This window comes from Polypterus senegalus, chromosome 1 (assembly GCF_016835505.1).
Source record: "Polypterus senegalus isolate Bchr_013 chromosome 1, ASM1683550v1, whole genome shotgun sequence".
NCBI classification, from domain to species: domain Eukaryota; kingdom Metazoa; phylum Chordata; class Cladistia; order Polypteriformes; family Polypteridae; genus Polypterus; species Polypterus senegalus.
The window spans coordinates 2,116,330-2,131,813 of record NC_053154.1 but is presented as its reverse complement, the minus strand read 5'-3'; the positions used below and the strand labels follow the sequence as shown (position 1 = coordinate 2,131,813).

Genomic DNA, 15,484 nt, shown 5'->3' with positions numbered 1-15,484 from the left:
TAATACACCACACAGGTCAGGACTGCCCATCTCGTGCCCGCACTCTTGGCTTACACAGCCATGCACTCGTACTCTGGGCACAATGTGGTTTGCTGTTGTGCTGCTGGGAAATGCAGAGATGTACCTGGAAAAGACACCGTCTGGATGGCAGTATATGTTGCTCCGTATCTTTCTGCACTAATGGGGCCCCCACAGATGCCATGGGTACTGAAATTCCCCCATACTGGGAGAAATGCTGGCTTTGGACCTGATGCCGAAAACATCTTAGGTGGTCCTTTTGCTCTTTGGCCCAGAGAACATGAAAATATTTGAAAAACTATTTGAAATGTTGACTCATTGGCCCACAAAACACGACTCCACGGTGCGACTGTCCATCTCAGATGAGACCAAACCAGAGAAGCTGGCGGCATTTCTGGACAGCGTTGATATATGTCTTCTGCTTTGCATAGATAGATCATGATAACCATTACAGACTCCTTAATGTTTTTAAACAGCTTGGCCTAGAAACCTTAGATACAGGGGTAATGATTGATTGTTTCCACAGATTAGGTACAATACCACAGGTCAGAGACCAGTTAAAAAGCAAATGAAAAACTGGAGAGAGCTGCTTAGAGCGAGACTTTAAGAGCCGACCTGATATGCCGTCTGGTCCCACTGCCTGCCGCAAGCCTTTCTCCACTTCAGTTAAACTGTACCCCATCACAGCAGAATTTCTAGTGTTTTTATGAAGCATCTCCTTTATTTCTGTATTTTGGGTGATGAAATCACTTGTTTCAAATCTGGCATAAAAGTTATTCAGTTCTTTTGCCAAAAGCTTGTGGTCTTTGTCAGCTGGAAAATTCACATTCTTTTTAGAGCCCAGTCCTGTAATTGTTTTAGTCCCTTCCAGACCTGCTTTGGATTGCTATCATTAAACCACCGCTTGATTGTTTCCCCATACATCTTTTTATTTTGTTTAATTAACCTGCTAATCCTTTGATGTAAAATTTGCTTATCTTCTATCTTATTTTCTTGATGTGCATGTTGCTTTTCCAATAGTAATGCTTTAACCTCTTTGGTGATCCATGGCTTACTTTTTGGGTACAACTTGACAGTTTTTTCCTTAATGATCATAGACTCACAGAATTTCATATATTGTGCTGTATGGCTGGCCGTTCATCCCGGCCAATACCCCCAAGCCACCAGGTGGAGCTCTCCCTGCAGTATGGAGGTTCCCACAAAGACCAGCAGGGCATTCACGGACATTGGAGTTTAGTTTTTATACACAGCCCTGCTGGATACCATGGGGGCCACTAGGAGACGCTGCAGGGAGGAACGATGGTTATTTGCCTTACGCCCTAGAAGTACGTCCGAGTCACATGGACAAGGGGAATGATGTGCCTCCGGGTTAAGAAAAGGACTTTTTTATCTGACCTGGAAGTGATAGGAGATCACATGGAGTGGGAATTGGAACACTTCCAGGTCAGGGAATATACAAGGATTGTGGGAGCTCCCAGATGGCGAGCTGAGCTGGGTGGTAGGAGGGCAACACGTCTGGGAGTGGTGGAGTATATTATTGTGTTATTGTTTATGAGTAGTGTGGAGAGGAGGGTGCTTGTGCACTGTACAGATGTCCAAATCAAGAATTATTGGACTTTTACCTGGTGTCTGGAGTCTTGGACAGGAGTTCAAGGGAGCAATAGCGCCCCCTATCTGTCACAATATTCACTGAAAGTGTAAGTGGCCTCATTCAGTGACTGTGAGGATATCAAAACATCCCAATTTGTACTGGAGAGAAGCATTCCTGCTGTTCCTCTACACTGTCCTTGCACCAGTTTTGTGTTATTCGTATGGCTGGTTTTTCTTGTTTTAGTTTCTGTTTGTACTTCGGGAGTAGATGAATAACAACGTGGTCAGACGCACCCAGGGCTGCTCTGTTATGCGATATGTAGGCGTCAGGGACGTTTCCACAGCACTTGTCCAGACTTTTGTCCCCTCTAGTGTTAATATTCCCATACTGATGGTAATTTGGTAATACTGACTCCAGATTGTATAAATTAAAATCACCCATCACAAGTCTGAAAGAACCAGGTGATTTGGTTTCTAGTTTATGAGCAGTTTCAAGAATCGATTCAGCTGCAGCTCCCACATCAGCATGCGGTGGAATCTAAATGACTGTCACAAATAATTGATTAAACTCCCATGGTAGATAGTACAGGCGAAGTCCGACAGTGAGGAGTTCAATATTTGGCGTGCAGATGTGCTCTTTTTCAGTGATATTCCTGCACTACCTTTTGTTAATGTAAAGATAAGTGAAGAAACATGTAGAAAAGGGCTGAGTCAACTTAAATTTATTTTTGTAAGGGTGGATGATAAAAATGTTGGCTTAGACTTATTCATGAATAAACTCAGTAAGATTAAAAGAATCCCTCAAAAGAAATGAAGATGATTAAGAAGACACAAAAGAACTGAAAGAGCTTTGTATGTTTGTAACATCTCCAACAAGTTAAGGAGTCAGAACTGAAGATCATGAAGGATGGAATCAGAATATAAAAAACAAGTGAAGAAATGGCCGGTTTTAAATGAAAATAACACCAGGGTGATGGAGGGAAAGCAAAAGACAAGAACATGAGAATGAAAAAGACATGAATGACAAAAAGAAACACACAGTGTGACACAAAACAACAGAAACTGAAAAGATCTGCTCAGCCACCGTGCATCTACCAGCATTTCAAATGTGTTCTGCCTCCATTGCAGTGCTCAGTAATTAAACGTACCTTACAGCCTCCTCAATACTGCTGATTATGAGTTGATGAAGACTTCGGAAAGCCTCCTTGAGCTGTGGAGCTGTGACCTCATTCTGCAGACATCGCCTCACAAAACTGAAGTTAATTCCACCAATCCAGTACAAGTTTGTCGAGATCACATCGTTTGGAAAAGGAGCAAACAAAGAGATGAAGTGCAGGAGGCTGCTATCTCCTTTCTTGGCTTCATATTCTTCAAATAAGTCACATAATCTCCAGAATGTATCGTCATTCCAACCATCTGAAAAACTGGAAGGAAACAGAAATGATTAGAAATCCACTGAAGTGAAAAGGAAAGGTGTATGCTGTGATGTTTGTATGAAAAACCTTGAATTAAAATCAAAGCATGAAACAAGAACAGGAAGAGTAATAAATCAGTATTCATAAAAGTACAATAAAATACAAAAAAGAATAAAATCAACCTTCACATCAGCACATTCCTTCATATAACTGACTTCCTCAAATCAACTCCACCCTTACCAAACCATTTAAAAAAAGACATCGCTAAAGTATCAGAAATTACTGAAGTCGCTAAAGACCAGCAGGAGAGGCCAAGAAGAAGAAGAAGAAACAAAGAAAATGGAGAGACTAGAAATGAACACTGGGATTGTGACAAGGACTGCTGGCCAATGAGCTCCCAACAAATCATATAGCAGACTGCCAACTTCTCAAAAGCAGAGCCACATGACCTGTTGATCTGAGCCTCATAAAGTAAAAGCACATCAATCAAAGACATTTTTCACAATTTGAAGAAGAGAAACAGAGAAGTTCAACTGTGAAGCCAGCATGAAGTTGGCACCAATTGTACCCAGAGAAAGTAGACTATTGGATACAAACAAGAGAAAGAGCAGGGAGGTTCAGGAGAAATAATACACGAGACAAGAAAGGAGCTTTAATAAAGAGAAAGGAAGACAGAAAGTCATGAACAGCAGACCAGAAAGATGGCCGACTGGAGGACAATCACAACCATGGGAAGAAATAGGCCGGGGATTTTAAAAGGATAAAGATTACAGATGGGGTCATCAGCCAGACAGTGGAGGTCCAGAGGCAGGAGAGCTGGTGTCCTGATTCAATGCAGGAAGCAAGGACTACAGAAACCACTGCCTGGAATAGCCTATCCAATGTGTGCTCGCTGTCAAACGAAGTCGATGAACTGCAGCTGTTAATACGTACTAAAACAGACTTTTTGTATGACTCTATTCCCAACTCTGCATTGGACTTAGCCGGCTTCACGCTGTACCAAGTAGACCCCATTACTGAACTTTGCCACAAAGCAAAGGGTGAAGGAGTGTTTTTCTACATTAATCAAGATTGGTGTAATGATGTGACAGCAGAACTACTAGTGAAGCTTGTGAGGCTTTTACTATATTTTTAAATACAAAATTAATGACTTTCGAAATAATATAGCACATCCCCCAAAGTTAAACCAACTGAATCCAAGTAATCCATTTTAAACGAGTAAAATTATTTCAGCAGAATAGATCTACCTGAACTACATAGAATAATTTCTCAACTGAAATTCTCCAACCTGCACCCTTGACCCATTAACATCAGGCTTTATCAAAGAAGTCTCTGTTGTGCTCATTGACAGTATACTTGACATAGCGAACTCGTCATTAGATTCGGAGGTCTTCCCTGACTGTCTTAAGACTGCAGTTGTCAAAACCCTGCTCAAGAAAAACAATCTCAACAATTTTAGACCAAATATCTAACCTGCCTTTCTTAAGTAAAATCCTAGAAAAGGCAGCTAAATGATCACTTGAATAAACCTGCTGTCCTTGACAAGTTTCAGTCGTGTTCAGAACAAATCACAGCACAGAAACTGAACTCATTAAAGTAGTCAATGACTTGTGGGTAAATGCAGACAGAGGTCGTGTATCTGTTCTTGGTCTCTTAGACTTGAGTGCAGCATTTGACACCATTGATCAGAGTATTCTTATTTATTTATTTTTTTTGAAATTTTATTATTTTTATTGCAATCATTCCATACAAATCAATTTTTACAAAAAAGTAGGAGTGAGAACAAGTCGACCCCCACCCCTAAGAGAGAGAGAGAGAGAGAGAGAGAGAGAGAGAGAGAGAGAGAGAGAGAGAGAGAGAGAGAGAGAGCAAAGCCAACGGAGAAAAACTTAAGGCTTGTAAACAAACCTAAATTGATAAATTTGATAAGTCAATAGAGATGAATGGAGAAGAAAAAGAAATACAGAAGTAATTGATTCCTCTGTGCTTTAAGAGCTTATTCTAAAATATTACTGATTAGATCCTGATCCTCTAACTGAGTATTTGATTTTTTCCAATTTCAAATAGTATAACACATCAGTTTCCTGCTGACTTAAAAGAGGAGAGTTTGGGTTCTTCCAGTTTAGCAGAATAAGTCTGCGTGCCAAAAGTGTAGTGAATGCAATCCCAGTTTGTTTGTCCTTCTCCACTTTAAACCCATCTGGAAGAACCCCAAACACAGCTGTTAATGGGCTAGGAGGGATTGGGAGTCCAAGGCTGTCTGAAAAGTAATTAAAAATTTTTGTCCAGAATGATGTTAATTTGGTGCAGGCCCAGAACATGTGACCCAGTGAGGCTGGGACTTGATTGCAGCGTTCACAGGTTGGATCATGCCCTGGAAACATTTTGGAGAGTTTTAGTCGAGACAGATGTGCTCGATATATAATTTTGAGTTGTATAATTGTATGCTTTGCATATGGAGCTCGAGTGAATTCTCTGCATTGCTACTTTCCACTCCTTTTCTGATATATTAATTGAGAGATCTTTTTCTCACTGTCTTCTTGGATCTTTGAAAAGGAAGGACTGTACAATAATTTTATACAGTAAATTGCAGAGATGGTGTCTGAGTCCTTGAAATTGAGCAATATTTTTCCAGCATGGATGAGGGTGCAAGATGAGGAAAATCTGGAAGGTTCTGTTTAACAAAGTTCCTGATTTGAAGATAGTGAAAGAAATGTGTAGCTGGAATGTTAAATTTGGAATGTAATTGTTCATAGGATGCAAAGACGTTGTCTATATAAAGATCTCTAAGCAAGTTAATTCCAAATTTTTCCAGATATTAAAACTGCATATGTTTGTGAAGGTTGAAAGAGGTGGTTCTCTTGCAGAGGTGCCACAGATAAAGCTTCTCCATCTTAAAATGCTTTCTACATTGGTTCCAGATTCTAAGTGAGTGAAGCACAATTGGGTTATTAGTGTATTGCCGATAACTTGTTTTATTGGGCACAGAGCAAGGAATACAAAGAAGTACTGCAGGATTTTACTTCTATTGCGGACCAGCCTGTGTATGTTCTTCTATTTGTGTCCAGGTTCTTATAGCTGTTTATTTGCTGCCCAGTAATAAAACTGGAAGTTAGGTAGAGTCATGCCACCTTCTGCCTTTTGTCTTTGTAGGGTCGCTCTTTGATGCGTGGATGTTTTGAGTTCCAAATAAATGAGGTTTTTAATTTTGTTGAATCTAATTGCTTAAAAAAATGATTTATTAATGTATATTGGAATGTTTTGAAATAAAAAGGAGCTTAGGAAGAATATTCATCTTAACAGTGTTAATTCTTCCAGCTAGTGTGAGATGAAGGGTTGACCATCTATGCAAGTCTTGTTTAATTTTTTCCATGCAGACGGCAAATTTTGTTGATAAAGAGCTTTATGTTTACTTGTGATGTGGTATTTAAACTGTTCTGCAATGATAAAAGGTAGGGTGTCTAATCTAATATTATATGCTTGAGAATTCACTGGAAAGAGTACACTTTTATTCAGATTAATTCTGAGACCAGAGATCTTTTGAAATTCTGTGAGTGCTGTTAAGACTGCAGGCACAGAATTTTCTGGTCTGATATATACAGTACCATATCATCTGCATATAATGAAATTTTCTGTTCCAGTCCTTCTCTGATAATCCCCTTTATCTGATCAGTATTTCAACAGTGTATTGCCAGTGGTTCAATGGCGATTGCAAACAGTAGCGGTGACAAGGGGCATCCTTGTCTGGTACCCCATTCTAGTTTAAAGTAATCTGAACACAAACTGAAGCTTCTGGGTTAGTATACAGTAATTTAATCCATGCACAAATGTTCGGGCCAAACCCAAATTTCTCCAATATAGTAAAAAGGTATTTTTCTGCATCCAATGATAATAATATTTCTGGGGTGTTTGACTTAGTTGGTGAGTATATTACATTAAACAGGCGTCGAAGATTTGAAGATAAGTGTCGGCCCCTAATAAATCCAGTTTGGTCTTGTGATATTACGAGGGAGCACTTTCTCCATCCTTCTAGCTATGATTTTGAGAGTATTTTAACGTCATTATTCAAAGTGAAATTGGTCTGTATGATGCACATTGTAATAAGTCCTTATTTTGTTTTGGAAAACAGTGATTAGTGCTTGGTGAAAGGTTTGAGGAAGAGTTTGATTGTCTCTGGCTTCATTAAATGTTGCTAATAGGAGGGGAGCTAGCTGAGCGGAGAATTTCTTATAAAATTCTGCAGGGTAGCCATCAGGGCCTACTGCTTTCCCGCCTTGAAGTGACTTTATAGCATCTAGTAATTCTGATAATGCAGAGGTTTATCAGTTCCTCCACACTAAAAGTGTCTATTTGTGGTATCTGTAATGTATCCAGAAATGCATTAGATTGTGTATTGTCTTCTTTAAACTCAGTAGTATATAGGATTTATAGTAGTCTCTAAAGTGTGCATTATATTTTTGTGTTCGATGATTTTATCTCCGTTAGTGTTGGTGATTACTGGGATTGTGTTGCAGACTTCTTGCTTGTGAATTTGTTGAGCTAAAAGCTTATTAGCTTTCTCTCCGTGTTCATGATGTCTGGATTTATAAATTAATTGTTCAGTTTCTTTAGTTGTCAAGAGGTTTAATTCTGAATGCAGAGCCTGCCTTTTCCTATGTAGAGCCTCACTTGGTAGTCTGGCATGTTCTTCATCTATTCTAGTAATTTGCTTTTTATCTCTGCTACTTTCTTGGTTTCTAATTTATTTCTGTGGGAAAGATATGAGATAATCTGTCCTCTTAAGAAGGCCTTAAGAGTTTCCCAGAGTATTCCTGCAGAATCTCAGGATGTATTTGTCTCTAGAAGAAACTGATTTGTTTGGATATAAATTCTGTACAATTCTCGTCTGCTAATAGAAGCGGGTTGAGGCGCCATCTGCGAGGTGAGTGTGTGGGGCTTAGTAATTTAGCTCCAAGATCAGAGGTGCATGGTCAGAAATAACAATAGCATCGTATTTGCAAGATTTAATCTTAGGCAAGAAGTTATTATCTATAAAGAAATAATCAATCCTTGAGTAGCAATGATGTACTGGTGAGTAGAAAGAATATGTTCTTGAATTTGGGTTTAAAAACCTCCAGGGTCTGATAAGTTGTGATCAGTTATAAACTTTGTAATTATAGATGCTGTTCCCCTGTGGAGAAGTCCTATCTAAGAGTGGATTTAAAACACAATTAAAGTCCCCAGCCATTATAATTTTATGAGTGTTCAGATTGGGAATGGATGCAAATAAATTTTGTATAAATTCTTATCATCAACATTAGGTGCATAAACATTTATCAAAATCATTTTACAGTTAGCTAAGTCTCCCATGACCATCACATATCTCCCTTCAGGATCCAATACTACATCTGATGCTACAAATGGTACTGTTCCCACACCTCTAGTTTTCTTTGTAAAACTAGAATGGAACATTTGGCCAGTCCAGTCTTTTTGCAGCCGGAACTGATCCTTGCTTAGTAAGTGGGTCTCCTGTAAAAATACTATTTTAGCATTTAGACCTGTTAGGTGAGAGAGTACTTTCTTTCTCTTTAATTCATGATTCAGGCCTTTAACATTCCAGCTCACAAAGTTAACTGTCCCATCATGGAGACATTGATTCTGAATTTTTGATAGTCTTAACTGGAAGTGAGACAAATTTAACCTTAGTTTCCAATTTCCCCAAGAGTTATTGCCATGCAGCTTATTATTACGTTGGTAGTTATAATTATAAAGATTAAAGGATAGATTAGTTATAGATATAGCCTTCTCTCTTTCTCTCCCCTCTTAACCCCCACCCTCCCATTTTGCCTCACAACTTAAGGCTAGACCCCACTTCACACAGTCCCAGTCCTCTGACATACCCAGAGAGAGAGCACGTCCAAAGCAAAACAAGCCTCCACGCAGCGGCGTTTTAAGATTAAAAAAATAGAGATATCTATTACCAATATAGTCTAAATACTATATGCATAAAAATCATTAACAAACTGTGAACTTAGAATATATATAATCTTCAGCAATCTTAGTGTATTAAGATAATACACCCGGATAATAAACCCGGGGAATGGTGTTAGAAAGTGGTCCAGAATAAGCATAGTAAGTCGTAATGCAATAATAGCAATAACAATAAACTAAGGGTATGATATTGAACAGTCTCGTTTAGGGTAGAGAAAAAATAAATAAGATAAAAAAAAAAAAGAATTAAGCACAAACGTCTATAACTGTAATTAAAACATAAACAGACAGCGGCCAAGTAATAATGAGGATATATAATGATAAAAACCCATATCTTAACAAATAGATCAGACAGTAGGTTATTTATCCTTGCCATATCATGACAGGATGTGACTCACTATTGTGTTTCAGAATAGTGCCGGGATCAGCTTTCTTAATTCCTTTTCTGCTTCTTCCTTGCTGGCGAAGACATAGAATTGACCGTGCAATTCCACTTTCAGTTTGGCAGGATACAAGAGGCTGTATTTGACGTTGGCTTGACGTAACTGCTGTTTAATGTTGTAAAAGGCTGCGCGTTTAGTAGCTGTTGCTGGAGAGAAATCAGGGAAGATACGAATGTGGTTATTTTCATATATAATCTCTTGCTTGTGTCTGAGGAGTGCCATCACCTCTAGCTTAAATGATTATCTTTCAAAGCGAATTATAAAAGATCTAGGTCTAACGGTATTTAATCCGCGTACGCGATAAGCTGCTGCTATCTCAGAATCTACGTTAAAGTCCTCTCCAATTATTTTAGAAAATAGTTCAGCTGCGAATTTCACTGGGTTTGGGCTTTCTCGATTCTCAGGTAGACCTTCGATTCTAATATTATTCCTTCTGCTTCCATCTTCCAAAGCAGCAAGTCTGTCTAATCAGCAAGTGTGCTCAGTTTAGACGAGGTTCCCTGAATGTGCTCTTCAATTTTACCCACCATATCTTTAAAGACTGCCTCAAAGCTAATACATACATATGCATTGCTCCAAGTCTTTATTATCCTGCTGTCGCATCTGTCGCAGCTCCTGTTGCAGCTTCTCATTTGCTTTTTCCCTTGCCTTCTCATTTGCCTTCTTGCTTTTCTTTATATCTTTCTTTATCTCTTGAATGAGCTCAGCGATCATCACCTTCAGTTCAGACAGATCATTTCTGCTTTCGTGCACCGTAGGTGAGGCTGTGGGCTCTATTGCAGTCGGTGTTCCCGGCTCGCGTGAAGCAGTTGACAACACAGACTGCAAGGCCTTTTCCAAGTTCATATGATCTTCTCCAATCGGCGAGCTATCGTGACCTGCGTCACTCGCACTCGTACATTCGCTCTCCATTTCGCTCTCAACCGGAGACGGTGTAGCGGACCGTGGTCTCAAGGAGTCTGGGCTTTCGCCCATCTGATCCAGGTCAGTCTCTGAAAGGCCGTATCTTGAGCATGAACTTGGGCTTGCTGATCTAAGCTTGGATGTAGCTTTAGTTTTTGTTTCTTTCGTTTCTTTCTGAACCCCTTTCTTGTTGGCCATATTTATATATACTTGCATATGCTGTAGAAGTCCCCCTCAGGTTGGATAAATACAGGATATCTCAGGATAAAAAGCAGATAATATGAAAAATAACACAGCTGCTAGTGGAGCTCTGCTTCAGACGTCCATCTCTCGCAATGGACGAGACCAATGAGAGTATTCTTATTAATCATCTTAGTCAATGGGTGGGCCTCTCCAGTAACATCTTAAACTGGTTTCAGTCCTACTTAACATGTAGAAAATGTTATTATAGTCATTGTACTTCAGAGACCCCGATATTGTATGTATATGGTGTACCACAAGGATCTATTCTGGGCCCACTGCTTTTTTCAATCTCCTTGCTTCCATGAGGTCAGATTATCTCAAAGGACAAGGTGAGCTACCACAGCTATGCTGATGACTTTATTTATCGATGGTGCCTGATGACTCTGACGCTCTTGCCTCTTTGATCCACTGTCTTACTTGTATTTCCAATTGGATGAACAGCTACTTTCTCAAACATTACCTGCCTTCTTCCAGTATGTGGATTGTAACACTCGGGGAAACAGGACTATCGACCAACTGTATGCAAACATTAAAGACACATACAGCGCCACCCCGCTGCCTGCGCTTGGGAAAGCAGATCATAACCTGGTTCTGCTTCAGCCTCACTACAAACCAAGAGTGAAGGCACTACCTACAACCACACGATCATTCAGGAAGTGGTCCCCTCAGGCAGAGCAGGCTCTGAGAGACTGGAACTACGGACTGGGATATCCTGCAGGGGTCACATAGTGAGAACATTGAGGAGGCTGTTGACTGCACAACTGATTACATTAACTTCTGTATGGACATTGTAGTTCCAGTAAGAACAGTACACTGCTATGCTAGCAACAAGCCATGGGTTACAAGTGACATGAAGGGCCTTTTGAACCAGAAGAAAAGGGCTTTTAAAGGCGGTGATCGGCATGAGCTCAAACGCATGCAGAAGGAACTCCGAGTCCAGTTCAGGGCGGCAAAGGAGTAGTACAGGAGAAAGCTGAAGCAGAAGTTGCAGAATAACAGCATGAAGGAAGTGTGGGATGGGATGAAGATCATCACTGGCTGCAGCTCGAAGCGGGGTGCCACCATCGAGAGAGACGTGGAGAGAGGAAACCAAATGAACAACTTCTTTAACAGGTTTGACCACCCTAACCCACTGTCACCTCGGAGTACTGCATCCTCCAACCATCCTTCTGCTGATACCAGCATAGGAGAGACATCCCCACCCACAATTACAGCAGCCCAGGTAAGCAGAGAGCTGAGGAGACTTTGTGCCAGCAAAGCAGCAGGTCCAGATGGTGTATCGCCACGACTGCTGAAGATATGTGCATTAGAACTGGGGAGTCCTCTACAGCGCATCTTCAAACTGAGCCTGGAACAGGGTAGAGTCCCGAGGCTTTGGAAAACATTTGTATCACCCAGTCCCAAAGGTATCACGTCCAAGTGAGCTGAATGACTTCTAGCCTGTTGCTCTGACGTCACATGTGATAAAGACCATGGAGCGGCTGCTGCTTCACCACCTGAGGCCACAGGTCCGCCACGCCCTCGACCCTCTGCAGTTCGCATACCAGGAGAAGGTGGGAGCGGAGGATGCCATCATCTACATGCTACACCTACACAGAGTGGATTTTAGGAGGCCCAGGCCCCTCATGGACCCCGTGATCATCAGAGGTAACTGTGCAGAGGGTACAGACCTATAAATACCTGGGAGTGCAGCTGGATGATAAACTGGACTGGACTGCCAATACTGATAAATTGTGTAAGAGAGGACAGAGCTGACTATACTTCCTTAGAAGGCTGGCGTCCTTCAACATCTGCAGCAAGATACTGCAGATGTTTTACCAGACGGTTGTGACGAGCGCCCTCTTCTACGCGGTGGTGTGCTGGGGAGGCATCATAAAGAAGAGGGATGCCTCACGCCTGGACAAACTGGTGAGGAAGGCAGGCTCTGTTGTAGGCACGGAGCTGGACAGTTTGACATCCGTGGCAGAGCGACGGGCACTGAGCAGACTCCTGTCAATCATGGAGAATCCACTGAACAGAATCATCTCCAGCCAGAGGAGCAGCTTCAGTGACAGACTTTTTTCATTGTCCTGCTCCACTGACAGACTGAGGAGATCGTTCCTCCCCCACACTATGCGACTCTTCAATACCCCCCGGGGGAGTGGTGGGGGAGGGATTGGGGGGGTAAATGCTAACATTATTCAAAGTTATTGTCTGTTTTTACATGCATTTTTATTACTCTTTAATTTAATATTGTTGTTTTGTTTCTTTGTATCAGTATACTGCTGCTGGATTATGTGAATTTCCCCTTGGGTTTAATAAAGTTTCTATCTATCTATCTATCTATCTATCTATCTATCTATCTATCTATGTAAACTAAATAAGGAGAAAACAAAAATCTTAGTTATTGGCAAAATGGACAGAGTGAGGATTTTAGAAATAAACTTGATCCATTAGGCCTAAAATCGAGTTGGAGGTAAAGAATTTAGGGGCAGTTATTGACCCTGATCTAAATTTTAAATTGCATATTAATCAGATTACCAGCTCTGCATTTTTTCACTTAAGGAATATATCAAAAGTTTGACCTCTCATGACTTTAGACGACAATGAAAAATTAGTTCACACTTTTGTGTGCAGAATGGAGCTGCTAAAATTTTAACTAGGAAAAGAAAATCCCAGCACATTTCACCAGTTTTAGCGTCACTACATTAGTTACCTGTGTCATTCAGAATTGACTTTAAAATATTACTAATGGTTTTCAAAGCTTTAAATAATCTTCTCTTTCCTATATTTTGGAATGTCTGTCCCCTACACCACAAACCTCAGATCTTCAATTGAATGTCTGTTTATTCCAACAGTCAACCTGAAAAGAAGTGGTGAGTCGGCCTTTTGCTGTTATGAACCTAAAATTTGGAATTCTTGATAAATAAATACATTTTTTTTTATTCTCAAGCCAAAGGTTTTCAGGGTTTTTCTTTCCCTTAAGAGGCATTTTAATATATTTCAGGACCTTTCAAGTTATTTAATTTTTAAAAGCCTGTTTCCCATTTTGAGGCCTGGACTGGCCTGAAGTCTGCCTGTAGAGTTGAAGTCAGGCTTCCTTGGAGTGAACCTTCTCTGGCCAGACCAATAAAGTTCTTGACATGGTTTTGTGGCTTATTTTGGAGACCTTTACCACTTACATTCAGGACTCCTAATCACATTAGAATGAACCACTTAAAAACTGTAAGATAAAAAAAAGCTCTGTTCAAAATGAACTACATATTTTATAAATGCCTTTTCTGGAGGTGGATGGTATTCTTTGTGATTGTTATATTGTCCTCAACAACAATCCCTAACCCTAACCTCTTGAAGTTCTTATTTCTAATTATAAAAAAATTACAAGAAATACTTGGCAAAACCTTCGCTGGAATCATCCTTTGTGAACAGAATTACTGATTTAGAACAGGATGACAATTTTGATGACATGGAGGTACAGAGGAGTAAAACCAACATTCAATACCCTTTGGACTAATAGTCACGTCTGTCCAGGTAGCCAGAAAGCCGATACTCACAGGTGTGTCACATTTTCCATTGTGCCGTTTGCTCCATTATTTTTCTTGAAACTTTAACACAACCTACAAGCAGGCTTGCAGTCTCCACCATTGGCCCACCTATTGTTATTCATGTTGTTATCACAATTAAGCCACCCACTCTTAGTTGAGTTGCTTCCATTTATTTCTGACTCATCCACTCCTTTGTTTTTTGCAGATCATTAAGAATTCACTAACTCCTGTGTCTGTTGCCTTGTCTCTTAGTCTTCTCCACTTTTTCAATGTCAGTCAGTGAGTGAGCTATCTGAGTCTGCCTTTGACACTCAACCTGAGTCTGCGGTACTCGAGTTTGTCTCCCTGTCTGATCCACTGCATCTCATGGTGAAGGGATTCTTAGTGGTTCTTATTGTCCCCTTCTTTGTTTGTTTTAAAGTATTATTGTTTATGTGTCTATTGTTTTAAAGTATTTTTGTTAATGTATATTTAGTATCTATGTATTCTGCTTCCATGTTCCATGGTGTGAGTTTGGCTTTTGACTTAGAATTTCATTTTGGGACTTATTTGCCTTGGGGTCCTTTTCAGGTAAATCCATTTGCCTTATTTTGCCCTTTTGCCATTTTTCCTTTTGTTTATATGATTACATTCTTTTTTGATCAATTTTGGTAAAAAGCAAAACAAATAATAGGAGTTGCTGTGTAACAATAGACAAATATGAGAAAAGCAACTTATTAACATCTTGTGTGGACTTGATTCTCAAGCCAAAGGTTTTTTTGGGGTTTTTGTTTTGCTTCAGGAGTATTTTCATATATTTTGAGACATTTAAAGTTATTTGAATTTTTGAAGCCTGTTCTCCATTTTTGGGCCTGGAAAGGCCTGAAGCCCACCCAAGGAGATGAAAAGTCAGGCTGTTTTTGGGTTAGCCTGTCCTGGACAGACCAGTGAAGTTCATGCCCTGCTTTTGTGGCAGAGGTCTTTGGAGGTCTCAATCTCTTTTTCCTGTTCATGACTCCTAATCATAACAGTTACTTAAAATGCTGATACTGAGATTTACTGTCCTGCCATCTGCCGCTGCTTCACATGTCTGCATCAATTACACTACAGTACTATAAAGTGAACACAACTGAGAATAAAAAAGTGAAAAGTACTACACAGCAATTTTGTGGCAACCAAAAATAAGTTTTACAATGAAAAGGTGCACATAAAATGAAATCTGCATGCTTGTACAACAAACAACTCTGAATCAAGGACTAAATAAAGGGAGTCACTAGCATGAAGCCCATGTTCTGTATGTCCGCAAAGCCAGAAGTGTCTTCAGCTAAAACCTGGCACCTTGGGCTCATATTAACAGACATCCATTAAAATGTCTGCGCTCTGAAGAAATGCTAAAGTA

At 40.1% G+C, this 15,484-nt stretch overlaps 1 protein-coding gene across 1 annotated transcript in view; it reads right to left on the bottom strand.

Annotated features, from left to right (window-relative positions):
• The window catches only part of LOC120521162, a 200,575-nt gene that overhangs the window by 39,379 nt on the left and 145,712 nt on the right, over positions 1 to 15,484 (bottom strand). Inside the window, exon 7 of the mRNA XM_039742990.1 lies at positions 2,757 to 3,032. Within this exon, the coding sequence (XP_039598924.1) occupies positions 2,757 to 3,032 (276 nt within the window). The remainder of the gene's footprint in view (positions 1 to 2,756; positions 3,033 to 15,484) is intronic.